The sequence below is a fragment of the Rattus norvegicus genome, chromosome 1 (assembly GCF_021556685.1).
Source record: "Rattus norvegicus strain SHRSP/BbbUtx chromosome 1, alternate assembly SHRSP_T2T, whole genome shotgun sequence".
Lineage (NCBI taxonomy): Eukaryota > Metazoa > Chordata > Mammalia > Rodentia > Muridae > Rattus > Rattus norvegicus.
Genome location: NC_141534.1, coordinates 168,462,395 through 168,490,051, shown reverse-complemented (window position 1 = coordinate 168,490,051; position 27,657 = coordinate 168,462,395). Strand labels below are relative to the sequence as shown.

Below are 27,657 nucleotides of genomic sequence, written 5' to 3'. Positions count from 1 at the left end.
TCCTCCAAGCAGCTTCCCTGGTTGCTTCTGACTCTCAGGTCTTTCTTTCCAGTCCACGATCTGTCAACTGATATACCTGAGCCTCCTGTGTGCCGACAACCCTTAGACCCCATATATGACCCAGGAATCATCTCAACAGATCTATGACACACCCTGCCCCCCAGAATAGGGGTGTCACGGAAGAGGGAATTAGGAACTAGGGGTAAAGGCTTTGGTAGTCAGAGAGATTCTAGGGACACTTGCCTGTGCCGACTGTTTCCCCTCCACCTATGTACAGAGTCCACAGACAACCTCCTGCGAGAGGGTTGGTAGAAAGAAATAGATTTATTCTCATGTACAAAGCACTCAGCCCACGGGACCACATACAACAACAGGTGCACAGAGTCCTAGAAAAATGCATCTCTCTAAAGGCAACTCAGAGTAGGTAAGGCAGGTGGCCCCCTCCCCCACCCACAATACATACAGAACAAAACAGAAGGAGAAGCTAGTGGCCACTCACCCAAGAGGCCCAGCCCTGGGAGAGTCTCCTGAGCCCTCCGGGGGGCAGGTGTGGATATGGCCTTGAAGAGGAGAGAAGCCCTGTGGAGAGAGGCCAGGCCCCTCTCTGATGGCAGGAATGGGAGAGGGGCTCAGACCAGGGGGATACACTCAGAGGAAAGGAGGTTAGGCTCTCTGTGCCTCAGGGTGGCAGAGCATGCCACAACCACTCACGGACTCCACAGAATGACGGAGACTTTGATCTAAAGAGAGAATAGGCTGTCTAATGATCCTGTCTTGGCTAGCTAGGGAAAGGAACTCACTTCAGGTCACAACACCTGAAGGGCAGGGGTGTGTAGGGACTGTCTCCCAGCTTGAGGATCCTTCTGTCCCTTATTCCTGCCTTCTCTGCTGGAGCACTGCCTCCTGCAGAGCACTGAGCAACCTGGCTGTCAGCTTCCTCCAGGGTCCCAGTCCTGCCAGAAGCACAGAGGCACCCTCAGGGTCCCTTCACCCTATGGCGACTTCTAGCTGGTGACTGATTTATACCCTCTGCTCTCTCGGTGGCCTCTCCTTCTTCCATGAGGATCTCGAAGTCTCCAGAGACCTGGGATTCCTCCAGGAAAACAAGGATACTGACGTAATAGGGCTCTAATGGGTTCACAGAAGGTTCTGTGGCTCAAAGATGGAGTGGCTTGGGCAGAACTGGGCACGGTACAGTCAGAGGTGCAGAAGGAAGCCCACTGCCACTGGTCACTACTGTGCTCTTGAAGAACAAACGGCCAAGTCTGTGTGAGACTGCGAATCTCGAATTCCTTCTGCAGATGAGAAAGACGAAGCCCAGGAAGGGTGGCATGTGCCAGGTCACAGGGGACATCCTGGTCTAGAACCCAGGACCCATGGCTCTGGTTCCCAATGCATCAGACAGACTGGTAGAGAGTTGTGAAAGGAGGGCCGGGCAGGGAGGGTCCCTAGAGGGAATCACTCAGCCCTCGAGGCTGCAGCAGCCATTGACAGGAGCCCTGGTGACGTCCAAATCAGGGACCTCATATTCCTCATCCAGGAAATCCAGCGAGTTGTTACTGGGGAGGCCTCGGATGGTGAACTTGTGGGACACCTTGGTCCAGTGCTCACGATTGGAGGCCACGCGTTCATACAGCTCTGCTGCCTTGGGGAACAGGTCTTGTAACAGCCTGGGAGTAGGAGGGGAGGGGTCAGAGGCCAGAAAACAGCACAGACAGCAGAAAGATGATGGCCCACCCCCAGAAAGCACTTCCGTAACAGGATGAAGCCTGGGACTCAGCACAGTGTGAAGACCCCTTTTCTCTGTTGTCTGGGGATGCAGGGACAGCCCTCTTACTATCACTGAGGCAGTTACACGCTGCCCCGCCCTCTCTATACAGGGTCCCAGTTGTGCCCCCCAAGCTCACTTGTAGATGGGCATGGCGATGTGCTCCATAAAGCTGATCTGAAGTTCAGGGATGTAGGCCTTCTCCCGATCCATCATCTCCATTGGTCGGTTGCCCATGGCCTTCTCCTACAGACACCAGATCTTCAGGCCCGCCCCTCCTGCTCCTCCATCAGGTACCAAGGTAGAGCCAGCTAACCCAAACTCTCCCAGCCTCGTGCCAGGAACAGCCCTCCCCCTGTACACACCATTACCCAGGCATCCTGAGGTCACCTGACACATACCAAGTCTCCTTGGGAGAAGAACTCTTTGTAGATCAGCTCCTAGAAAACAACAATGTCATCACCTCCTGCAAGTGGCATCTGTCCACCAAAGCCCATTTCCACGGGGGCAAATTGGGGCCCGATGTCTCAGTCCCACCCAGGGCCTACCCTCGATAGCTTAACGGGAGATGGTCCAGTACAGTGCCCACTTCCCAGTAGCCACTAGTTTTTTATGTGACCCTGGGTGAGATCAGTGCACATCTGGGACATTTCATCTGTTACTCTGAGGTACTCTGTGTTTCGGGCTCCCCAAAATACAACCAGGGTAAATTCAGCACAGAAAGGTGTGCAGACCACTGTGGAGGCATACTGAGCTGGGCAGAGGGACTAGCCTGGGCTTCCTCAGGTTAGAGGGCTGGTTCTTACCGCAATCTTTCTGGTGGTCTTCCAGCCCTTTGTCTGGTCAGAGAGGTCACAGGAGGTCATAAGGAGGCATAGAAGAAGCCTGTGGTGTTGCTTGTTGTTTCGGTCATAACCCACTGTTGGGGGACAACGGAGTCAAGCAGGAGGACCCAGGTTCCTTGTCCCTTCTGAGAACAAGGGCCCCGCAGCCCGTCCTGAAGTAGGTCTACAGCATCCCATGGGGAACCATGCAATGGAAGATGGCCAGTACTAGGTCTGCCTGGAGGGACACCATAGCCAGGAAGGGGCTAAGGACAGGACAGAAGCACTCCAGATGTCCAGATGTTCAGATCTCCATGCTAAACCACCCATCCCTCCCCAGCAGTGAGCTGTGGCACCTTCAGCCATCTTCTGCAGGTCCTTGAAGATGCGGAGGTGGTGTGCCAGGTCCGTGGCCAAGATGATGTCCCTCATCAGGTCCAGCATTCGCTGATAGTCCTGGAGAGTGTCAGGGGAGGACTGTCACAGTCCCTGTGGCACACGACCGATCCGCCCCAAGGGGGATCGCAGCTCCCTCTGTGCAGCCGGTTCCCAGTTCCCACCAAACACATCCCCCACACAGCCCCATCACCTTCCGAGAGAAGTGGTCAAAGATATTACAGCCATGGGTGTTGAGGATAGCAATGGCCTGAGCAAAGTGGTGCCTCTGTAGGGAGAGGAGAGATAGGTCCCACTGGGTCAAAGTGTCCCCGTCACCAGAGGCTCCCAGAGAGGCAGGGAAGGCAGGCAGGGACTGGCCCCAAGCTCAGTAGAACAGGGAGAAGGAGAGTTAGAGACCCTATTCCCTTTGAGAGTGCTCTATTTGAGCTCTCTATGGCCCTGGGTAAGTCCCCAGCCAGCTCCGTGACTCAGAGCCCTTAGCTGTCACATGAAGGAACCCGATAAGGTTTGCTCAGAGGGCTTCACGGGCTGGAAGAAAATTCTGAAACGATCCCCAGATGTCCTGGACACTAATTCATGCAGAAAATATTTGTTTGCTGACAAGGGAAGGCAGTGAAGAGGCAAGGGCAAGGCCCTGTCTCCTGATAGTGAAGGGCTGTCATTCGGAGGAGGAGCAAGCGTCCCAAGGAACAAAGGGCAGGACTAGGGCTGCCACCAGGCCTCCCGGGAGACAGTGAGCACAAGCATATCTCTCTGAGTATGCCATTAGGGGCAACCTCTGGAGGGGGTGCTGCGGGAGACAGCCTGGGGCAAGGTGACCTTGAAGATGTAGTTCCCACCCTGAATCAAGACCTGCGCAAGGCACGGAATTCAGATGTCTTGGCTCTTGGTCCTGACCCAAGAGGCCGTTAGAGAGCAGACCAGTACCCTTCAACCCCAGCCCCCCATCCCACAAGGCTAAACTGAGGGGATTAGAATTGGCTCTGGCCTGAAGGAGCAGGTTTGAGGGGTGGGCCTGCCCTGTTCCCACTGGTTTTGCAAACCTGACTCAGGCTGACCCAGCGGGCTTAGTCTTACCCCAACCTGTGCCTGTTTCAGGAAAATGGAACCTACGAGGCATGACTCCCACAGCCTGGCTAGAGAGCTTGGTGTGAGGGCATTCTAGCTTGCAAGTCGCTGGCTTTGAGGGTCAGAACAGGAGCTGGGCAGGATGGCAGTTTACCTCCATGACAGAGCCCTCTGAGCTGTAGAGTGCAGCCAGCACAGATTTCTGGAAAAGTCCGTAAAAGCGCTGGTTATAGCCCTCCTGTCTGGACCAGAGGGAACGCCTCCCACTGAAGGGATTGCTCCCTTCTCTCTGCCCCTGCTGCTGGTCTCACTGCCATTCCTTCCCTGGCTGAGAAGGGCAAGGCCAAGGGTCCCCACTGTGAGAAGGGCAGGCTCTCACCGAGGCCACCTGGAAGGAGTTGTTTGTGCCTCTGTGGTCCAGGTCGTGACACATGCAGGAAATAAACAACGCAAAGATCTCGATGTCCCTAGGAGGGGAGCAGAAAAGAGAAATGTCATCCAGGGCCTCCTCCCTGGGTGCCGTCAGAGGACAGACAGCTGGATGAGATGCCCAGGGGCCACCCAGTCAGAAGGTTCCGGAAAGCAGCTTCTTCTTTGGCGTGCGGCAGCCCTGGGAGAATCAGGTCATCATTCTCTGTGACTGAGCAGATGACTTGTGGAAGGTGGGGCCCCCCCACACACACACAGTAAAAAGGACAGAATGGGAAGCCAGGTAAAGGACCGGCCACACAAGCAGGGCCTCATTACTGGAGATGTGGGAGAAGCAGCCACATACTCGAGGTAGTTGGAGAGCTCCAGATTCTTGTAGAGCAAGTAGCAAAAGTGAGAGACAGAGAAGGCGTGCATCCAGTTGTGGTAGGGCGGATCCCGGTAGCCTTTCTTCACCATCAGGCAGAACCTGTGGGCAGAGCCAGGACAGCAGAGGGGCCTCAGCCTCTCCTCCTTCGGGAACCCCTCTGGACTGCCTATCACATTCTCTCGCCTCTCTTTACTCACCATCCAGTGTCTGAGAATGGATCCTTACTCCCAGAGCCCTCCCCATCCCTACGAATCCAGTCCTCCCCCTCCTAAGAATGCTTGGGGCAAAGGACTTGAGGCTGGAGGGCAACAGGAAGGTGAACTGGGGCTCTGCTCCAAGGGCAGCGCTGGAGCACTTACCGGGCCAGAGTTGGGCAGTCAATTTTGTAGTTATTGATGAAGTTCATGTCTTGCAGCATGCTCAGGATGGCCTATGAGGCGGGGGGGGGGGGGGGAGGGAAGGGGAGGGAAGGAGAGAGAGAGAGAGAGAGAGAGAGAGAGAGAGAGAGTGAGGGAGAGAGTGTCAGTCAGAGGATTGTCACTGTCAAGATGTGCTTCCTGTCTCCACCTCTCCTGAAGCCTCATACCCAAAAATTTAGAGTCTTAATATTCTAAACTAAAGGAAAATTAAATGGATGAATGGGCACGCGAACCATTGAAAATTTAAGGGGCCTAAAAGCTAAGATTTCTTGGAAGCGAGCTCACATATAATCTTAGAGGAATGGGCAGTGTTGCAAGCCTTGAGACCACATACCAAGGGCAGCTTTGGGGCACCACCCAGCCCACTGTTGTCCCCTAAGTCACCCCGTGGCCCCATAATGACAAAAGGCATGCCTAGTCTATCTCTGAAGGAGACTCCATAGCCTTCTTGGAGTCCCTGCCTCACCCGGAAGTTCTTATGCACACCTGACTGACATCTGTGCTTCCCGCCCTCCACCCCCATGCCCCAGCTAGACTGAGAGGGGCCAGCTCACCATAGAAGTATCGTCCTCAGGCAGAGACCGAGGAGTATAGGTGAAGTTGGCAAAGTTGGAGTCAATGGCGGCCACAGGTTGGATGCCATCATGGAGAAGTTTGGTGTATTCATCGTCAGAGACCTAGAGCAGATAAGCCAGGCATGAGAAGATGGCCTCTTCCCTCTCCAGTGTCCTACCCATCAAATCCCCTTGCAGGGGACCAAATTTTCTCCTGGGTGAGAGCCTGCTGGCTGTCTTCAGATTGGGCTAAGAAAAAAGCTTGGGAGATGTGGGGAGGCCCCCTAGGCAGAGCAGAGACCAGGTAATGGTGTGGGTCTGTTTTCCCATTTTCAAGAGCCAGCAATGCCAAGCTCAGCCTGGACCTGGGTTGCAGAGGATTCTGGGAGTCCGAGAAGTCATGTGGAGCGGGTGGCCCTGGACCCTAGGATGTACAGAAGCTCCAAGCAAGCCTCACCTTCATATGGTACATCATCATCTCGTTGGCCAGGTGGCTGCGGTACTGGGCTTCATTCACCTTTTTGTATAGGAGAGACTGAGGAGAGAAAACAGAAAAGATGGTGCTGGAGCTGAAGGCTGTGACATCCTCAGAATGCCCAGATTGCAGAAGTTCTCCTTCCTGTCCCATTGGGGGCCCAGTATAAGACATTATCAATGGCCCAGTGTTCAGGCCTCACCCTGACTCTAATCCTAGCTCTCTTACTAGCCTTCCTCACTTTCTAAACATCTGCGACACTTTGTCCCCTGAACCTGGTAGCCCTTGGAGGAGAAGACCAGAAAGAAGGGATTAATTCAGGTACCTAGGTTGGATTTGCAGGCTAGAGCTGCCAAAAGCATGAACAGAAAGACCCGACGTTTGCCGAAAAGATACTGACTAGTAGACTGGTTTGGAGTTGCTGGGGTGGGGGCAGAATCTTACCAATAGGGCTTTATATGTGTGTGTTGGGATTTTTGTTTGTCGAGACAGTGTCTCATATAACTCAGGCTGGCCTCCAACTTGCCATGTAGCCTCCTGCCACTCTCTCTCAAATTCTGAGATTATAGGCCCAGCAGAACTAGGTGGGGTTTTGTTTTGTTTTGTTTCTTTTCCTTTCTTTCTCATGATCCTCCGGAAGTTGGCTAGACAGGACTAGAAATAGTATCCCCAGCTTTTCATGCTGAGTGACTAGAGGCAGCTAGCATGTAGGGCAGGCTACACAGCACCCCATTTGCTGAGCCCTGAGCATAGACAGGCAAGAGCAAAGAGACCAGATGTGGGAAGTAGGCCACCCTTCCTAACCCCAGTAGCGCTCCCTTACGTGAGCGATGCTAATGCCACAGTAGATGGAGAAGGCTGTGGCCAGGTCCTCATCAAATTTGCTGAACCATGGCCCATTGATCTTGTTCACTAGCTCAGCCACACCGATGACCTCTGGGAAAGAAAGACAAAACAGGAATCACAGGTGAAGGGGTCCAGTGAGACCTGCCTTCCCCAAACTCCCCTGCAAGCAATGGCTCAAGACCAGACAACCCTAAGCTCTTCAGCTCCTAACCGTAGCAGATCTGAAGAAACTAAGAGCAACTTCCCCGAGGCAGCGCCCCGGCCACGCCCCCGTCCAGCCCCTTCACGTCCCGCCCCTGGCGGCCACAGGTCGGCACCTTGGTTCTCGTTCTTGATAGGGAAGCAGAGAATGTTGCGCGTGCGGAAGCCAGTGCTGTCGTCTACGCCGCGATAGAAAAGCGGATGGGCGTATGCATCTGGGATGTTCAGGATCTGGCCCGTGGTCGCCACGTGGCCCGCGATGCCTTGGTCCGCAGGGATGCGGATCTCATAACTCTGCCCAGACAGGGATGGAACAGAAAGCAAGAAGTTAGCCTGTGCGTGTAGACAGCTTTCAAATGTGGCTTGTTCCCCAGGTCCCCTAGCTTACTCCCGGACACCCTCCATACTCCCTTACCTCATCGTCCACTACTCCGCCATCGAACACCTTGGCAACCAGCTCATTCTGATCCAGCAGGAACACGGAGCAGCTGTGGAGAGAAGAGGTTGGCTCGTGGGGTCCTGACGCCTCTCCAACAACCTATGACTAGGGTGGCGATTTCTGAGACCCTGGAAAGTGTCCGAAAGTGAGGCACTCCCCTTGGACTGGCCATTTCCAAGCATCCCTTCACTTGCTTTTTATTTGTTTTGTATTGTACTGCTTTTAGTTCCTACTATGTGTCACAGAAACTCATGGCAAGCATAGCTAGCGGTGTCCTGGCTGAAACAAAGGCCCAGGCAGAAGGAAATGCCAGACAAGAAGGCAGGGCCCCGCAGAGGTGGCGAGGGCTGAGGCTTCAGTCTCCCTCCCACATCACCCCACTTCTGCTCACATCTCTGCGTTGCTGAGGTTTCTGGCCTCTGTGATGATCTCCTGTAGCAGGACAGAGACGTCATCTGGGGGAGGGGGAAGGAGAAGCACGTGAGACTTGAGGATGCCAGACAAGCCCTCCACATCTCATCTCCTCCCCAAAGTGCCTGTGCAGGAGACAGTCACTCACCCAGGTGGGTGAAGAGGTTCTTTGCCACTTGGAGAAGAGCCTGGAAAGGAGCAAATGAAGATCATAAAGACGGCCCAGGATGGTCTCATTCCTTCCCAAGCACTCCCAGAGCATCCTGGGAACTGACGTGCCTGCTGAAACCCTTTGGCTACTAAGTGAAGGGGCTTGGAGTAGCCCAGTGAGGAACAGGAAGCCCTTGGGTCTCAGATGTCTGCTACCTTTGCCTCTTGCTGCCCAGATGTTGTGGTAGTGCCGGTGTTAGACACTAGAGGGCAATCACAGACAATGCCTAGAGCCCAGGGAACTACTGCCCTCCCTCTTTAAGCGACTTCCAGGTCACTAGGTTACCTAGCTGCAGTGCTGCCACTGGCCTAGATAACACTGGCAGCATCACCCTTGTGGGTAGACTTCTGGGGCTAGAGCTGGTTCTCAGGAAAAGCTCAAGGCAAGCACTCACCTGGCACTCACACTTGAGCTTCTGCTCCTTCTGGAAGGCCAAGGTACTGGTGAGCACCGTGCCTGTGTAGTGGAAGCAGTGTTGGATCGCACGTTCATCCTCATCTGTGAAGCTGGAAGAAGGGCTGGGGGTCACCGGTGGGGACAAGGAATATGGGCTTCTCAGCCCTTCGCTACCAGGAAGCTCATATCCACCAGTTAAAGGAACTCTCTTCACACACGCCATGCCTCCCGCTTCAGGCTCAGAGCTCTCCCAAAGGAAAGTTCTACTTGTACTCAGACCAAACCGTGACTTGTTTTTATTTGTTTGAGGCAGGCTTATAAACATGTTGCCCAGGTTGGCCTGAAACTTCTAGGTTTATGTGATCCTCCAACTTCAGACTCTCTAGAACCCGGGGCTGTTGCCATGACATCATGACAACCCCACTCTCGAACTCACGAGTCTCTTCCAAGCTTGTTGAAGGCGCAGCAAGCCAGGGTCACCACCTTAGTCAGTGGCTTGGCTGATGACAGGGACATCATAGCCTGAAGCTCACAGCCCAACATGTCTCAAGAGAGCTATTGCACCTTTAAGTCAAAGCCACATCTCTTTTCTCTGACAAGAGTCACTTAGATCAAGGCCAGCCTCCTCCCTCAGACTAGAGACTTACCAAGACTAGAGCTGGCTGTCCTTCTACTCCCCTCCCCGATGCCTCCACCCTCATGGAGGGACAGTAGCAAAAAATACCAAAAGAACAACAGATGATGGAGTGTCAGCAATCCTTCATTAATGGAGGCCTACCACGGCCGGGTCTCTTCTCACACTATGACCCCACACTGCAATTAACCTCTCAGCTCCAACTCCTTATTGACACACCCACCCCCAAACTCACAAGTCTCCTCCAAGCTTGTTGAAGGCGCAAGCCAGGGCCACCACCTGGTCAGTGGCTCGACTGATGACAGGGACACATAGCATAGCCCGAAGCTCACAGCCCAACATGTTTTGTAGCTGTTGCACATCGTCCTGCAGGGATGAAGGAGCAGTAAGGAGGGGCAGTGTGCCTCCTTACATAGCTCTTACCATACTCTACAATCCATAATGTCTCTGGGTCTTGTCTCCCCATTTCTAGGCTACCCTACTCCAAAGACACTGGGGCCTGAGCAAAGGGTTTCCCCCTCCCTCGCCCTTGACTCAGCATGGCCACGGCTTACAGAGGTTAGGTCCTTCAACTGGATACACTGTTTGTCCTCCACCACCTGGCCCAGGCGTCCCATGGTCAACTGGAAAGTGAAGAGAGACCCAGTTGGCACAGGGAGAGCTGGGAGTTGGCCCAGCTCTCCCTGTGCCAACCCATCCTTGCCTTCCAAATCTAGAAGTTTCAATAAACTCTTTGAACAGTTCAAAGAATGGGTGGAGCAGAGGACAGAGGCGTAGGGAGGGCTGCGGAACCAATAGTAGACCTGAAGGTTTTCCCTAACTAGAGAGTGATAAGTGGACTCCGAGGAATCTCACTGGTCTCGATTCTAACAGGTTCTAGAAATACTCAAGCAGAAGAGAGCTGGTCTCATGTAAGGCTTCCTCTAAGAGGCTGCTTCTACTACAGCCTGATTGCGAGAGACAGCGCTCCTTTGTAATACTTCTAAGTAGACCTCATGATCTGGACCACTCCCACCAAGACATTCTAGGCGGCTACACTGTGACGTCCTGGTCCCTGCAGGCTCCAATGCAGAGGACAGAGGTGGAACTCACTGGAAAGCTGACCTCTTCTCCCAGCACTTTCTCTCCAATGACCTGTGGGACCCAGTAATGGAGACAGGTTTATGGGAGGAAAGACAGACACAGGTCGCCCCGCCTCACAGTGGACTTGGACCCTCACCTTGCAGGAAAGCTGCAGGTTGTCCTCTGACACCAGCAGGAGGCAGCAGTGAGTGGCCTGTGTCTCCTGCTGAAGCTGCAAGGGGACAGACAGAGCCAGGCTGAGGGCAGGGCTAGACCCCCTCTACCCTCTCTGGGTTTTTTTTCCAGGATTGTAGAAGAGAGGATGGGATGTCCCAATCTGAACTGAGGTGACGGGGTCAAGGGTCTGTTGGTCTTTGGAGAGAGGTAGGGTGGAAGAGAAAATGTTCAGGGACTCACATATCGAAGGACTTTGAGCTGCAGAGAAGTGGCATCCAAGTCATAGAGTTCTCCTGCAAAGGTGAGGCTCAAATCAGATAGGGCTCTGCCTTGCCTGGGGGCTACTTCCAGGTTCTATCCCTGCCTCTCCTCAGGCTCCACAAGACCACCCAGAAGACCCACATGCTTTCCAAGTGTTATCTGGGTTCTGCCTTCCGCTACACCTCACCTCTCAGGTCCCACCTACTCCAGAGACCTGGCCCTGCCCATCCAGGATCCACCTTGTCGGGTCCTATAGACCTGCCCGAGTTTGGCTCTCACCACACAGTTGCAGGATCTTTCGGTCATGGGCGGTGTATCCCTTCTCATCCTTTTGATCTTCAGAGGGATCCGCTGAGGTGTTCTGAACAGCTTCAGGCCTGCGCTGCTGCAGGGCCTGCACCCTCTGCAGGGCCACCAGAGCCTAGAGTAGGCAGAGTGGTGGGCATACCTTTGCCACCATACCAGTGCCACTACCTGACTCCCCTCCTTAGCTCAAACGGATCCCTCTTTGGGCCACATAGCGCCCACTGTCCACACCTGCTCTAGTCCCAACTAATTCACCACTGGTTCCTCCACTTCCAAGGAGTTCCCACTGCCTTCAGAGTCTTGCTCCTTCCACAGCCAAGTATAGTTTTCTCCAGCCCCTGCTCACGGACTCTTCCAAAAGAGGGCCAGATTTTTCTAACACCCTCCTCATTAAGATCACAGACTCTTGAGATCTTAGGCAGAAAAGAGCCTCAGTTACTCTGAGGTTGACTCATCACTAACCCAGCTAAGTCAGTCAGTGCTATCGTTACCGCATCTTCAGATGTGAAACTGACTTGCTCGTGGCGGTCAAGCTGGAACCAGAAGCCAGGCCTGTCCAGCTCTCTGGCCAGGTCGTCTTTCCTACAAGCTCTGGCAATGGTCCTACCCAACTCACATGCTTCTCCACCACCTGCAGGCTCTGCTCCTCACTGTCACTCAGCTGGCCACAGTGCACCTGGAGAGAAGGGAGACGGGACCAGTTGTGACTTCCCCAGCCTGTCTTCACTAGCATGTCCTCCCATGGCTGGTATACACCAGTTGCCACCAACACAGTCTATGACCTGCATGTAAGCCCGTCCTTCAGGCCAGGCAGCTAGCTCTGGGGTGACTCTCCCAAGGAAGACATCCAGGGCAGGTGAAAAGGGTGGAACTTTTTTGTCTCTGTCCCATCACCTTCCACACTTACTGTCCTGTTCCTGGAGCAAACTGTGTAATAGATAGCATAGTCCAGGCGTACAGTGTCAGGACCGTCCGCACATGGAGCGCTTCAAGCCCTGACTGGAGAATTTGTGGAGTTGGCTTTACCTCCAGCTCCATCCGTTCTGGGTGGGGTTTGAGCTGCCCTTATGTCTGGGATGAAGAAGCCCAGTGTGACTGACACCTGCCCGGAAGCTCTGCAGCAGAGATGAACGGGTTGAGGGAGGAGTGCTTTTTTGCCTTACACATGGTTCTCACCACAGTGAGATGCAGTCTTCCCCTTACAGGTGAGCCAGGGGGCCCAGAAGGGGTGGGGGAACCTTCCCGAAGTCACTAAGCAGAAAGTAGCAGGGTTAGGATATCTCTATCCATCCCTCCCCTTTCTGCCTGTGTCCCTGTGCCAGTTAGCCACCAGGGCTCCCTTCATGCTGTGGGAATTTCTCCTCTCTCCAGCATCCTTGGGTGTTGAAGAGGAAAATGTGGAGAGACAGAGATGGAAAGAAGTAGAGATGGCAGTCTAGGGACCCATGGTGGCCCACCAGCAAGGCTCCCTCCCCACCTGCTGTCTCAGCTTTCTTAGCTTCCTCAAAGCTGTTCACCACCTGTGGGGCTCCCACAGTGCTTGCAGGGGGTGTGGGCTTCATCCTGCTTCCCTCTTCCCAGAAGCCCCTGCCTGCCTCCCTGTGCTGGGTCCCCTGCCAGGAACAGATGGAGAGGGGGAAACAGTCTGGCCAGGAGCAGGGCGAGTCAGGGTGCACTTGGAGGGGGTGTGGGGCCTTATACCTGAGGGGTTGGGGTACACAGACAACCTGCACTGTGAATCTTAGAGGGAGTGGGATCTGGGAGGCTTCCTGCCCTGGAAGTACAAGCAGAAAGGGGGAGGGATGTGGTGGAGAGGAGGCTGTCCTGCTTTAGTGCCCAGTGGGAGGTATGTGAGAAGACGAAGTACCTGGGGTAGGGAGTAAAATCCATGGAGCCACAGAGGGAAGGGTCTGGAACTTGGGACTTAGGATGCTATGGTAAACTTTAGCATTTGATCGCTGTCATCAGTGGGATGGAGGGTAAATGACAGAAAGCAAGACTAGAGCCAGGAAGACCTGGAGGAGACTTGGCAGGGGTGGGGGGCAGCTAAGGACTGAGTTGAAGCTTAAGCTGGGAATGAGTGCCTGAGGCTGAATGTGTTTACACAACTATGCTGGCCTTTTATGGTTAGTATGCGGAGGAGAGTCCCTTCTTGCTCCTTCTACACCTGGACCCAGCTCTCAGGAGGAGGGGCAGTTAGGACCCCTCTAGAGCTTGGGGGTGGGGGGGTTGACCAGATCCTTGGTTTTCCAAAGGCCTGGACCCAGATGCAGAGCTGTGAGGCTGAAAATGCTGAGGGAAAAGAAGAAACTGTGATGTTCCCTTATCCCAGCATGCACTGCTGGGCTACCTCAGTCCACCCACTTAGCATGTGCTCAGACACATACACAGGTAGACCTCAGGCCCCTTCACATGTACACACTTGTATTTACTCCCCCATGGAAACACACACACACACACACACACACATCTCTCCAATGCCCACACCATCCACATGTACACACTAAAAAAATTAGTTTTTACACTCAAGAGCCACACCCTTACTTCCAACACTCCACAACACGAACCATTTCATCTCCCCAACACACCCACACGTGTTAACATTTACCCTTGTAAAGGTTGATGTTAAGGTGGGTGTCTGGGGTTCAGTGGGAAATGCTAATCAGTGGGCACCAGTGTTTAGAAAGAATTAAAACTTGGCCAGGCTGCCAGGCCCACCCTCATCAAGTTCAACGTGACTAATGGCATGAACACCCTATTCTCATGCATGGAGCTGACAGACAGAGATAGGGGACGGGAAGCAGGCACAAATCATGCATCATATGCCAGAGACCAAGAGCCACCCACTTCTCAAAGAGACTTGTTCTCCTGGAACTGAAAAACAGAGTAAGAGACTTTCCACACAAAGGATTTGCATTCAAGGCACCTTGAACGGAGCTGGGGAAACGCAGAACTCAGACACACGGCTGTGCACCTGGACTGCACGTCTCTTAGCAGGTCCTCTGCTGACTGCAGTTCCATCAAACCCAACACTCCTCACAGGACTCCCTGGCCTGCCGGCGAGAGCTTGTGAGGTCTGCAACCCTCCCTGACTTTTGCCACCTGCCTCATGCCCTCCAGACTAATGGTCTGAAGGCAGGAGCCAATGATCCGTCTCTTGGTTATTTCTGTGTTCCCAGAACATAGCATACAGCACTTGATACCTAGTAGGAAGAGGTCTTGGATGGCTGTGTGCGTGCGTGTGCACATGTGTACGTGTAGATGATAGACACCAACAGCAGAGACCCAGGTAAAAGTTGGAGTTATCAAGGAAGGAGCTGATGACGTATGGTCCTCCCTCTTCCTCTGCCCCTCTACCTTCAGGATTGGGTAGCAGCTGGGTGCCCCATGGCTGCCTGTGCTGCCTTTGGGAGGACGAAGGACCCTGTGACCCAGGGAGCAGCTGTCAGATGTGTGTGCCTTGGGGAGCAGGCCTCCTAAGAAGTCTGTTTCCTCCTGACTGGGAAGATTCAGGCTCAGAGAATTGGTCAGTGAGATGCTCTAAAGTCCTTTCAAGAGCTCTTCGCTGTCAGGATCTTTGAGGGGATGAGAGAATGTCTGTCAGACACTTCTGAGCCCCAGGTAATACCTTCCTCGGTAGTACACATCTCACACTTCAGCCTCACTGGATCACACTCCTCCCCCCACCCTGACTCTCACCTCCTCTCCCCCTGCCTTTGCTCATGCCTTTCCCACTGTCCTTTCCTTCCTCAGCCTCCTACCCACACCCCGAAGCCTCACTCACACGCTCTGTCCACTGGGGGGCACACCTTGCTGCTCCAGTTGCCATCAGAGCACCTGCTGGCAGCTATAAATCCGTCTGGCTCCTGGTGGCCTGAAGGTGTCCCTGCCTGTCCCCAGACTGAAAGCTCCAAGAAGTAGAAATGGCTGGTTCCAGCACCCAGTCGGTGACTGGCTGACTTAAGACTACACCGGAGTTTCCTCCCTCTAGAAAGCTGAAGCCCAGAGCCCTGGCTCAACACTAGCCAAGGCGAACATGGCAACCATCCTTCTGTCGCCAAGATGAACGACTCTGAATGTCGTCACCTTGGGGAAATGCTTTCCTTTCCACTCAAATCTTCACTGTATCAAAGTGAGGTCAGGGCTCCAAGGAGCCTGGTACTTCGAGAACCCATTCTGCCTACAGAGAAGGTGGGCTGAAGCCACTGTCATCGTCAGTCTGGCAACTCCAGGACAGGTCACCAAGAAACAGGGCAAGAAGTAGGGTATGAGGGTTCTGTCCCCAGCAGATCACCTCACCAGGGGAACTCAAACCGGAACTGGGGATCAGTAAGGATGATTCTGGGCTTCCTTCCTCAGGCAGATGGGGCCCGATGTCAAGGAGTCAGGGAGTCAAGCCAGGCACCTCACCCCAGTGGGTGGCTGCCCCCTCCAATCCCATGCCTACCCTGCAGCTCATAAAAGGTCAGGCGCCTCAGAAACCTCTAATTCCCTTTTAATGAGATCAGGAGGAGTCCCTTGGAGCCTAATTTATTTGTCTGGGGAACCACCACTCTGATGCTGGCAGATCAACAGTTTCTTTGGCTTGGGGTGCAAACCCTTTCCAGGGACAAGACAAGGAATTTGACTTCCATCTCCAGATGGGAAGGAGATGGGAAAGAGATCACAAGAGCAATAGAACCCTTGCTGGCAAGGCTCAGCCACCTCTCTACAGAGCTGTGAAGCAGATGCCTGGGGGGACCCCATGAGGGGCAGCTGAGAGCATCAGGAACCCAAGGAAAATAACCTCTTGAGTTCCCTTGAGTCTCCATTTCCGATGAAGGCCCCTTCTCTTCCCACTGGTTTGCAACTTCGAGAAGCATCTTGGTTGATGCTTGTCACCCAGGCAGCTCCACTGGGGACACACGCCTTTCCTTAAACCCCTAGTTGCAGCAGCTCTGATACCCGAACTAAGTGTTTCTAGTGGGGACAGCCTCACATTTCTCTCTGTGCCCTTTCAGTGTCTGTCAGTCACAATCACCTCAATGTATCCCTGTCCAGAACCCATCCAGAGTTTTCCAAGAGGAAACTGATGAGGGCTGAGTTCAGATGAAGCTTGGGTTACCCAATGAACCAGTGGTTTCTTCCTGCCAGGACGAGGCCTAGCATGGGGCTATCAAGATGGCCCAGGCTCTGGTCAAGCCCTCATTTGCCTCCAATCTATCCCAGTGGTAGTACACCTTCACACTCCCCTGACACACACACACACACACACACACACACACACACACACACACACACACGCTCCAACCAGTCTTTCCACCCTGCTTTCCTCTCTGCCATCCTACCCACAACCCAGCCACTTGGGCAGGCTCTTACCAAGATGACGGCTGCCACAGTTCCAGTCTCCTTGTCCAGCAGGGGTATGACCAGCACTGAGGGGAGGAGAGGGCAATGAGGTGGTCCTGCAGGCTCAGTGAGGCCCAGAGATACTGAGTAAGGACCCAGGGAAGGAGACAAAGATGCAGACAGAGAGGCCAGGACAAAGACTGAGAGACCCAGAGGCCCGGTGAGACAGAGAGCAGACCTGAGTCAGTGACAGAAACAACCACAGTGACAACCCCTAGACAGAAGGAAGTCCCCTCACTTGACAACTTTCTTGTGATTCTCCCAGAAACCCTGGGAGAGAAGGAGGAAAGGAGGGAGGGAGGGAGGGAGGGAGGGAGGGAGGGACAGAAGGAGGCAGGGAAGGATGAGCATCCCGGTTCTACAGGTAGGAAGCTGAGGTCCAGAAAGGTGAAGTGACTTGCCCAAGATCACTCAGCAAGTCAGGTCTCCTGACTCCCAGTCTTGTGCACTTTCCACATCGAGACAGAGGACAGAGACCTAGAGAGACTGAGACACGAGGCAGAGAGAGACATGGCGGACAGGGGGCATGGAGAGGACAAGAAAGAGACACAGACAATGACAGAGAACATGACAACAACTCCAGCCCCATCCGGCAACAGGCACAAGCACACAACTACAGCAGCCAGCAGTCACCGAGACCCTTTACACAAGCCACCTCGTTTGTGCCTCAAAAACATCCCTCAGGAAAGGCACTGGTGTCCCATTTTACAGTCAGGAAATTAGGCTCGGGTAGATTAGTAGCATGTTAGAAAGAAAATTAAAGGAGAGACAGCTAGAGACAGAGAGCACAAGGAGACAGATGAGGATGGGTAGAAAGCAGACATGACCTGGAAACAGAGCCAAGCCTCCCTGGTCCTGTCTAGTCTCTAGCCCTTACCTTGCGTGTCAGGGGCCAGTGGAGCCACCAGCCTGGCCAAGGGCTTTCCTAGTAGGTCTGAAGGTCCCAGCCCATCGCAGCTCAGCCGCTTCCGAGAAATCACAGCCTCTCTGAAAATAAGACATGGTCTCACCTCTCAGGCCCTAGATCAAAGAGGGGTTGGGCCCACTCCCATCAGCCTGGAGATACAAACAGGCTGAACCCTGCACACAAGCCCCAGTCTACAGTAGAGGTTTTCAACCTGTGGGTCAAGACCCCTTTTGGAGCTCCAATGATCCTTTCACAGGAGCCATCTAAGATCATCAGAAAAGAAGACCTTTACATGACAATTCATAACAGTAGCAAAATTACAGTTATAAAGTAGCGATGAAAATAATTTTATTGTTTGGGGGTCACCACGTGAGGAACTGTGTTAAAGGGCTGCCACATTAGGAAGATTGAGAACCACTTTTCTAGATGATTTGCCTCGAGATAGACATGTGGAAGGTCCAAGTAAGAGTGGGACCCTGCCCTGCGCCTACCCTACCCATGCCCCGTGTAAAAATCAGGGAGCCATGGCCTGCCTTCCATGTCTTGCTGGTGGATGTGGGAAAGACATATGCACACAACCCAGGGCAGATCCTCTGGTAATAGGAAAAGAGGAACGCCAGGGCTCACAGTTAGGCGTGTCAAGTCAAATCCTACCCTCGATACGTGATCTTAGTTGAGCGATCTACCTTCTCTGAGCATCCCAGGAGGAACTGAAATTGAGGAGAGTACAAGTCTCCCATTTTGTTCAAAAAGTTTTACTGCTAAGCACCAGAGAGAGACGTGGCAGGAGCCAGCCTAGTTACGGTCAAGGGGCATTCCCTGTACCAGCACAGTCATATTGGATGAGTCACTTTTGATGCTATAACGAAACACTTGACCAAAGCAACTCAAGGAAGAAAGGGCTTCCTTTGGTTCATGGTTCGAGGGTCCAGTCCATTGTGGGAGGGAAGGCAGTGAGAACAGCTCTAGGTGTGGCCATGGAAGTGTGAGGCAGTTGGTCACGGCACCTCCATAGTCGGGAAGCAGAGGCATGAAACTGGTGGCCATCTTGGCTTCTCATTGCTCCCTCCTTAAACCGACTTCTCATGCTAGTCCAGGGGGTGGCATGGTCCACGTGCTAGGTGGGCCTTCCCTCTATTTAAACGTCTCACAGACACATCAGAGGTGTGTCTCCTAGGTGATGCCAAATCCAGTTAGGCTGACAATGAAGACTAGCCACCCCAAGCCCACCTGCTACCCAAACACATCACTTCAAATCGTAACATTCTTCCTCTGGTCCTCAAAGGCCGCCTCGCAGTGGGAAGTGCATGTACTTTATATGTTAGAGTTCTCAGAAATCCTAACATTGTTCAAAAGCTCAAACTCTGAACTCTCACCCGGGGTTCAAGGCAGCCCTCTGAACTGTGCACCCCTGTAAAATCAAAGAGCAGCTCACACATGTCCAATACGCGGTGGCACGTAATAAGCCTTCCTATCCCAAAAGGAAGGACTACGGACCCTCAGCAAAGAAAGGTCAAGTCAAAATGAGACTGGACACTCAACAAAGCAAGCAACAGATCTCAAAGCTCTAGCTAGCATCTATGGCTCCTGGTGGTACTATCCGGGTGCCCACCCCTCCAGCTCAGCCGCCTGTCGCAAACATATCCAGTGGCTTGGCTTCACGCTTGCTGCTTTTCTTGGTGGATAATCCTCACGTCTTCAGCATCCTGAGGTCTCCTTAAAATGTGGGCTTCACTTTCAAATTTCATGCAGTGGCCTCCCAGGACCTCCTTGTAGGGACTCTGACCCTGGAAAGCCTTTCCTGAACCCAGAGGCTTTCTGGAACCTTGGTTCAAGCCTGCATGGTCTTACGACTCATATTTTACATGTGCCAAACTGATACGAGAGGAATGACACTTTGAAGCTCTGATATCAGCTGATGACATAGCCTGGCCCACTGCTCCCACAGCATTGGTAACTAACCTCTAATGTCTGTGCCCTTTGGTGATGCCGCTAGGAAAAAATGTTTCCCCAGTCAGTTGTTTTGAGCTGAGAACCCCCAGTGACATTCTCGGTTCAATCGCCTTTCCTTCCAACGAATCCACATTTTTAAGAGCTAATGGTTTCAAAAGATATGGTTTAACCCTCAGACCACATTTCCTACTGGCTCAGTGCAAAGCACAATGCTTTGGTTTAATGGTGCAAATACCTTAAACATGTGGATATTCCCTGTGCCTACAACTTCAACTGAGTTCACATTCCTTCCCCTAATAAATCGCACATTTTCACATCTTTCTGCTTTGAACTTTCATTACAAATCTCTATAAGTGCAATGAGAATAACTATGACACAACCTAAATGTTTTCAGATTATTTGCGGTATGTAAAACAAGTGCCTTCTTGTCCTGTTCCCAATAGATTCCTCATTCCTATTTGAAATCTTGTGAGACAGAACTGTCCTGATAACATTTACACTGTAATTCTGGTCTTCCACACTTACACAAGAACGGCCCAGCCCGTTAAGCTCCTTTTATAGCACTCTAGAGCTTCTCTAGCCTCTGGCTCCAAAATATTCCAATCCTTCCCACAAGGCATTTAGTTCTAAAGACCTACAAGCCACATGGTCAGGTTTATTACAGCAATGACCCCACTTCTGGTACCAATTTCTATATTAACCTTTCTCCTTTCTGTAACAAAATATACATTAAAAAATAACTTAAAGAAGGAAGGGCTGGTCTGGGCACACAGTGTGGTATCATAGCTATCATGTCTGGGGCAGGCGTGGTGGTGAAAGCAGCTCCATTTCTTACAGCAGGAACGTGAGGTAACCAGCCACGTTGCATCCATAGTCAGGGAGCAGAGAAAGATGGATGCTGGGACCCAGCACGCACACATTCAGATTAGATTTTTGCTTCCTGCTAAAGTTCTCTGGAAACATCCTGCACAGGGACATCGACCAGTATTTCCTAGGTGATTCCAACTCCAAACGATTGGCAGTGAAGATTAAGCATCACATATTGACTCAGAATCCTTAACGTCTCTAGGGGTTAAAAATTATTGTCATCTTCATTGTGAAGTAGAAGCTCAAGTACAGACAGGTTAAGCAACCCTATCTGTGATCACATAGCTAATAAGTGGTAGAGTGAAGCTTTGAACCCCGGCAACTGGTACCAGATTTAGCTTTAATCACTATGCTTGGACAATACCAGAGGTGTGTGGCCTGTGAGCCTCAAGCAGGGCACAGGCACATGTGGAGGCTAGGAACTGAGGCAGGAGAGGTTGGTTGTGTGAAGATTTCTCTCTGTCCTCCACAAACACCATCTTCCCGCAGGCCTTTGGCTCTTCCTGCTTAATTAAGCACCCAACTTTTCACCAAATGTCACTCCCTGATGATTAATTGCCCTGGGTTCCTCATCTCTCACGCAACTTCCACGTATTGTGTTTATAAGAACTGCCTGGCCCAGACAGAAGACAAGCTGGGACTCTGGAGCGTGCAATCAGGGTCATTGGAGGAATACAGCACAGATTAGATGAGGAAAAGGGAAGGGGGTGGCCTGCAAGTCACCAAGTCAGGAGGTCACAGCTGCTGGAGAAAAAAAGAACCAAAGAGGTTGAGCATCTCTTTCGAGGTCACACAGCATTCTGAGCTACACAGCAGTCATTCCCTCCCTGCCCTTCCGACAAATTCAGACTGTACAAGAACCGTATTGTCTCTCATTTGTTGCCCTTCACATCTAGTTTGGGCTGTTCCAACTGCTCGAAGTCAGGGTGGCAGAAGGGCAATGGGAGCCATCTTTCTTCTTGACCAAATTGATGAAGGCTGGGGATTTTGGGGTCTCAAACCCCACCATGCTAGTTGGCTTCAGACAGGCCGGAAGCTACGATGGGATGATGTTCCCTGCACTGATGGTCAGTAAACTACGAAATCTCACCCACCAGCCCATACTATCCCACTTCCTACCCCCAGACGCAGCTGCACCTGCCCCCAGGATCCTGTGCACATGGCCTCATAAGTCTTAGGATCTGGTTCACAACTTCAGACTCCAGAAACTCCAAGGCCACCTGGAGGTATGAGGGACACCCTGGATGTCCCTGACGTGCAGAAAGATATTTTAGCCTGGATGTGTCTCCTCTAGCTCCTTCCCTGTCAAAACTCCTGTGACTCATCTGTAGACTGTCCTAGCTGCCTCTTTCCTTAGCTCCCTTCAGTAATTGATGAGTTGTTTCCCATGTGTCACTCACAGCTGTACCTTGCTTTCTATTCTGAAGCTACTGTCCAGCCTCTGTGGAGATATTCTACTCTAGCCACTGGCCCCCTACCCAGGTTTCTAACTGTCATCCTTAACAGCACAAGAATCTACTCCCGAGACAGGAGGCCTCATGATATACACTGCAGCATCCTATATGGCCCTTCCGGGTCAGTTTCAGCAGAGGGAGCTGATATGAGGGGTGGGGCTCATGCCTGATTCAGGGATCCCAGTGTGATGTAGAGACAGACATACAGATCCGCAGTGGCGCTGGGTACCAGAGCCACGACAAAAAGATCAAGAGCAAGCCCAATCCATCCTCATATGGGATGGAAGTGGGGTCAGAAAAGGTTTCCCGAAGGAGATGCCTGAGTCCTGAAGGACACACAGACAGACAGACGGGGGCTAGATGAGCAGGCAGAGGGAACTGAATGGATGAAGGCCAAAAGGCGAGAGTAATATATACCCACTGGAAAACAGTCACAAGAAAGCAGGTACCTCTGGGTGGGGGAGGGCAAAGCCAAGGAGCGCCCAGGCCATGGGGAGCTGGGTTTGATTCCAAGATATAGGAAACCCTGATAGAATTTGAGCAGGACAAGACATGGTTGAATTTTACTTCAGATCCTTCAAGCTGTCTACCTGGGAAGAATTCTCACTAGAGAAGGAATATTTGAAACTAGAAATCTAGTCTCAGTGGCTTTGGGACCAAAGAGGAAAGACAGGCTGAGACAGTGCAGCCTTGACTGGAACCAGGCCCTCAGCAAATACCAGGGCCTCCCCCAATCCTGCCCTCTGAGGAAGTTTTGGCACCTCCCCTGGTCCTGTCACAGCACACAGCCTCAGATAAGGACATAACGCACGCTCCCGTGGTGCCTGTTTTCTTGGTCACATCCTTCCCAGAACTCACTGCCTGAATGATCTACAAATGCCCACAGACTATAAATAAGGGTTCTGAGACGGGGGCTCCCCTCCACCCTGGAGAGGCTTGACTATGGCTGACCTCAGAGCTCTTCCACCCCTCCCTGCTCTCCTACAGGCTGATGCTGAGGACAGGGGACAAGGGACTCAACATCCCCCACACACACACACACACAAGCCCAAATGACCAAACTGAATACCAGTGACGCAGTCTTGGTGCCAGGGTGGTCATGGCCTGCCCCAATGAAGAAAAACAGATGGGCACAGAGCGCAGAGAGGAATAGGCGTGGAGTTTATGACAGTTCCGTTCCTTTAACAACTATTTGTTTAATGGAGAGAATAGAGGGGAAAGCTCTGTGTGAGTAAGGTCAACAGCCTGGAAGGAGCCACGTGTCTAGGCCCTTTCCACCTCCCGGAGCTCCTGCATCCTTCTCTGGTCTCCTCCCTGACTGAGACCTGCCCATACCTGCTCCCTCACTGAACGCCATCCTTTCCCAAGCCCTGGCCCTAGCCAAGCACCCCAGCCTCACACTGAGCTCACTCGCAGCCCTTCCCTACAAATTCCAACTTCTCCCTGACCCATTCAACTCCCCATCCCTTCTCCTTACTGACCCTTCATCCCCACTGGGCCCTGCTCCCGTGCTGTGGTCCCCATTGAGTCTCTGTCACCCCAGCCCACTCCACGGAGCCCCAGTTAATTTGTTCTCCATGCCACCACTCAGTTTCCACCCCTCAGGATCCCCACCCCCTCACTCAGCCTCTGTGGCGGTATATACTGATTGTCAGCTTGACAAGGTCTGGAATCACCTTGGAGATAAAACTCTGGGCATGCGTGTGAGGCATTTTCTGGATTAGGTTAATTAATATAGGAAGACTCGTTCTAAATGTGGGTAGCACATTCCGTGGGCTGGGATCTCATGCTGAATAAAAAGAAGAAAGCTAGCTGGGTGCAAGTATTCATTCTTCTCTGCTTACCCATGGTGGATACAATGTGACCCGCCACCTCCTGTCCCTGCTGCCATGCCTTCTCTGCCATGACAGACTATTCCCTTGACCCTTTCACTGAACCTCATGCCCTCACTGAACCCCTTCACTGAATGCCACCCCTCACTGAACCTAATCCCTCACTAAATCCCACTCACTAAACCCAATCCCATCATTGAACTCCATCCCCTAACTGAACCCCATCACCTCACTGAACCCCCCAACTGAACCCCATCACCCCACTGAACCCGCCAACTGAACCCCATCACCCCACTGAACCCCCCAACTGAACCCCATCACCTCACTGAACCCCCCAACTGAACCCCATCACCTCACTGAACCCCCCAACTGAACCCCATCACCCCACTGAACCCCCCAACTGAACCCCATCACCTCACTGATCCTCTATCTCTTCACTATCCCTCAGTCTGTCCCTGAGTCTTGCACTAATTCCTGTGACCTTTCATCTCTCTCTTGAAGACAAAAGATGATCTAGGCCAGCACCTGGCTCTCCTCCGCCAGAATGAGACTCTAGAAATGGGAACGGACAGTCACTGTGTTCTCCAAGATAAACCAGATGGACAATCGAACTCTACCACGAGAAAAGACCAGGTTTGCCCTGAGGAAGTGCCCTGCAAATGGTAGCCAAGGCTATGCCCAACTGGCAGCTAGAAGGCCTAAAGCTCCTACAGTTGGCAGTGGGGAAATTGAGGCCAAGAGGACTGCCTGGTCGGGGTGTATTACAGGCTAGGAGATTGGGATGGAGAGACTTGAGGGGTTCTCTCCTTTCCAGGCCAGAATTGCTATTAAAGCCAGTAGAACTCAGGGCTGGAACAACCTTGTTTTACAGAGGGGAAGACAGAGGCCCGGAGGAAGCAATAGGATTGTCATCACAGCAACAGCATCTTGAAGCCCAAGTGCCCTGCGGACAGAATCTCCCTGGGGATGCCATGGTGACCAGCCCCCTTTTGTAAAGCTTGGCTCTTTCTCATAGGCAGGGAATCCTTTGTGCATGCCTCATGAAACGGGCGCTGCTGACCCGCGGCAGAGGAGCAGGGAAGGATTTGTCTGGGGAGCACAGAGAACAAGCAAGCCTGGGAAGACACAAAGGAGAACCACAGGAGCTCCGTAACCGGGCAGGCTGCGAGCGCCCTGGGAGTGCGCAGAGCTCCACCCTGCCTCTCCCTAACACCACCTTAGCTCATTCTCAGTCCATCACCTCAGCCTTATCTGCCTTTATGATCCAGCCTCCAGTCACACCTGCTGCTGTTTGCCAGCCAGCAGCCACCAGAAGCTCAGTTTCCTGCCGGATCACCCCTCCCCCGCTGCTGCCCACGTAGCTGCACACAGCAGGTGCCTCTGCTCTGTCTTGACGGTCATACTTGAGAGAAGCCTGCCCCCAGTCCCAACCACTTCACAGAAAAAGAGAGAGAGAGAGAGAGAGAGAGAGAGAGAGAGAGAGAGAGAGAGAGACCGAGGTCAAAAGGAAACTCATTCCCTCAAAGTCAACCAAGGTTAGTCTTCATTTGGGCTGAGAAGCAGGCAGGTATACGGCTAGGCTGGACTCCAGGCCTGTGCCTTCCACATGCCTGCATCTCGCACTTCACTCTGCTGGGAAAACTCAAGAATAGGGTCCATATCCTATTCTCCACCCTTGGGTCCATCGGTCCTAGTGGTAGACCTGAGCTCAGTGAGGGCCCGAACATCAGACACAGTTACGGGCAGGCAGATTTGAGAAGAAGGCGCCAGCCTAAGACCCTACCCCTAGTCCTTACTGGCCTGACTGTGCCCTAAATTCAGTGCTCTGAGATGCCAATTCCCTACCCTTTCGCTCTCTCTGCCTTTTGGGATTTCTGTCCCAGTGGGCACTAGCCTCCCATCTCCGTGGAGTTCTGGGCTAATTGCATTTGAACGTTTACTTCTAATTGTCTTTTCCAATGGCTTTACTTGATATGGAGAGGATACTGAAGAGGCCGCTAATGCAGAGTGTCAGAGCCCTCCAACCACTGCAGAGACCACCAGCTCCCAAGGGGGCAGGGCCTGGAGCATCAGAGAGAGAGAGAGAGAGAGAGAGAGAGAGAGAGAGAGAGAGAGAGAGAGAGCGCTCCACAGGAGGCTCCAACCTGTCCCTCCAGGAGCCATTCTGTATATCCTCCCTCCTTTCCCCTCAGGAACGCCTTCCCCAGCTCCTGGGAGACTTCCTGGAGGAGCCAAGCTAATAACATTGAAGAATTCTGGGTGGGAGGCACTGGCTCAGAGAAGAAAAGGAACACACATTACAGCTTTTTTTGGTTTGGTTTGGGTTGGTTGGTTGGTTGGTTGGTTGGTTGGTTGGTTGGTTTTCAAGACATGGTTTCTCTGTGTAGTTCCAGCTGTCCTAGGACTCACTTTATAGACCAGGTCTCAGACTCACAGAAATCTGCCTGCTTCTGCCTCCCGAGTACTGGGATTAAAGGCGTGTGCCACCACTGCTCAGCCTAGCTCCTTTTCTCTTTAAGATTCAGAAGATCTGGCCTAGTTGTGGCATAACTACTCAGGAGGCTGAGGCAGGAGATGAAAAAGTGTGAGACTGGCTAGGCCCACAGAGTGAATTCCAGGCTAGCCAGGGCAATTTTCTGAGACTCTTGTCACAAAATAAACGTACGAGCATGTGTATTGGAGGATGTAGGTCAGTAGAGCCCAGCATGCAGTAGGGCCTGGGTTCAATTGCCAGTACCGCTAAAAAGTTAGAAGTGGTTGCATCTTCCAATGATGATGGAAGAACCACTGTTGTCATCATATCCAAAGCAAAAACGCCTAGACAGGACACAGGTTCCAGGGGACTGTGGCTCTGTTCACTGCAGCCCTCTAAGGGAGAATTTGTGAGCAGAAACCGAATGGAAAAGTGTTAGCCCTCCTCCACCTCCTAGACCTGTGGCAGACCAAGGAAGGGCGCTGGGCTGGTGGTGGGGGCTACTGTCCTAGAATCCAGGGTATCAGAGACCAGAAAGGATCCAGGACCATGAGGCTGGTATCTCCAGACAGACTTCTCCCAGGACTTCTATGCCATGGAGTTGCCATGGGGGCAGCCCTGGCACTACCAAAAGAGCTGCAGGCTGGACCGAAAGAGCACAGCTTTCTGAAATCGGCCTCACTTCATTGCAACCACCATGCCCTCTGCTCCTCACTCAGTGCTCCCATAGTCTTTAGATAACAAGGATGGGTCACCCAGAGTTTCTCACCTCCCCACCCCCACTTAGGACTGTATCTTGGGCCCAGCTTGGCCTCACAACTGGCTTGTGGTTTTGAACATGTCTCTCAATGGCTCTTTACTGGGAAAATGAGGCAGCTGAACCCCCTGAGCTCAGAGGTATCAGGGACCACTGGGTGCTGAGCTCTAGGTTCTGATAGCCACAGCAGACCACACACAATAATTTAATCCTCCTAACATCCCCATAAACACTACTGCCACCACCACATCACCAAAAACACAAAGCAAAATGGAATCATATGACAGAGGATGTCTGATTTTCATAAGGTTACACAGCTAGCACATAGGGAGGTGGGATTGAACTTAGGTAGTAGAGGTCCAAAAACTTCTAATCTTCAGTACAGGAAGCTGTCACAGTGTGTTTCTGCAGCCCGGGTACACTGGGATCCAAAGCCCAAGCCTCATGGGTAATGCTCTTGGCCTCCTGGGGTTGGAACTGAAAGATGCTGCCGCCCCCTTCCACCCACCCTCTCTACTCCGTCTGAGAAGCCACAACAACCCAGAAGAACTCTATGAGAACTGGACATGGTGGATCCCATCTATAATTCCAGCACTTGAGAGGCCGAAGCAGGAGGATCACTGTAAGTTCAAAATTAGCCTGGGCTACTCTGTGAAACTTCCCATTAAAAGAAAAACAATTCTGTGAAAAAGACTCTATGTAGAGAGAACCCATCCCACTTGATACATCCCCAACATAGGAGGACACATTACTTCCAAGGGGACCCACCCAGGCAG

At 52.5% G+C, this 27,657-nt stretch overlaps 1 protein-coding gene across 3 annotated transcripts in view; it reads right to left on the bottom strand.

Moving 5' to 3' along the window:
- Positions 1-305: 305 nt before the first annotated feature.
- Pde2a (phosphodiesterase 2A) overlaps positions 306-27,657 on the bottom strand; it is a 91,914-nt gene continuing 64,562 nt past the window's right edge. For all 3 annotated transcript variants that reach the window (NM_001143847.2, NM_001270604.2, NM_031079.2), the window contains 27 exon segments: positions 306-1,670; positions 1,908-2,014; positions 2,170-2,208; positions 2,575-2,687; positions 2,949-3,048; positions 3,182-3,256; positions 4,214-4,261; positions 4,439-4,526; positions 4,835-4,957; positions 5,218-5,288; positions 5,832-5,954; positions 6,289-6,366; positions 7,130-7,242; positions 7,470-7,647; positions 7,769-7,841; positions 8,184-8,247; positions 8,352-8,391; positions 8,809-8,920; positions 9,680-9,810; positions 9,999-10,067; positions 10,537-10,578; positions 10,664-10,738; positions 10,924-10,976; positions 11,224-11,365; positions 11,867-11,926; positions 16,609-16,664; positions 17,516-17,625. In NM_001143847.2, the coding sequence (NP_001137319.1) occupies positions 1,463-1,670; positions 1,908-2,014; positions 2,170-2,208; positions 2,575-2,687; positions 2,949-3,048; positions 3,182-3,256; positions 4,214-4,261; positions 4,439-4,526; positions 4,835-4,957; positions 5,218-5,288; positions 5,832-5,954; positions 6,289-6,366; positions 7,130-7,242; positions 7,470-7,647; positions 7,769-7,841; positions 8,184-8,247; positions 8,352-8,391; positions 8,809-8,920; positions 9,680-9,810; positions 9,999-10,067; positions 10,537-10,578; positions 10,664-10,738; positions 10,924-10,976; positions 11,224-11,365; positions 11,867-11,926; positions 16,609-16,664; positions 17,516-17,625 (2,491 nt within the window). In that variant the 3' untranslated portion in view covers positions 306-1,462.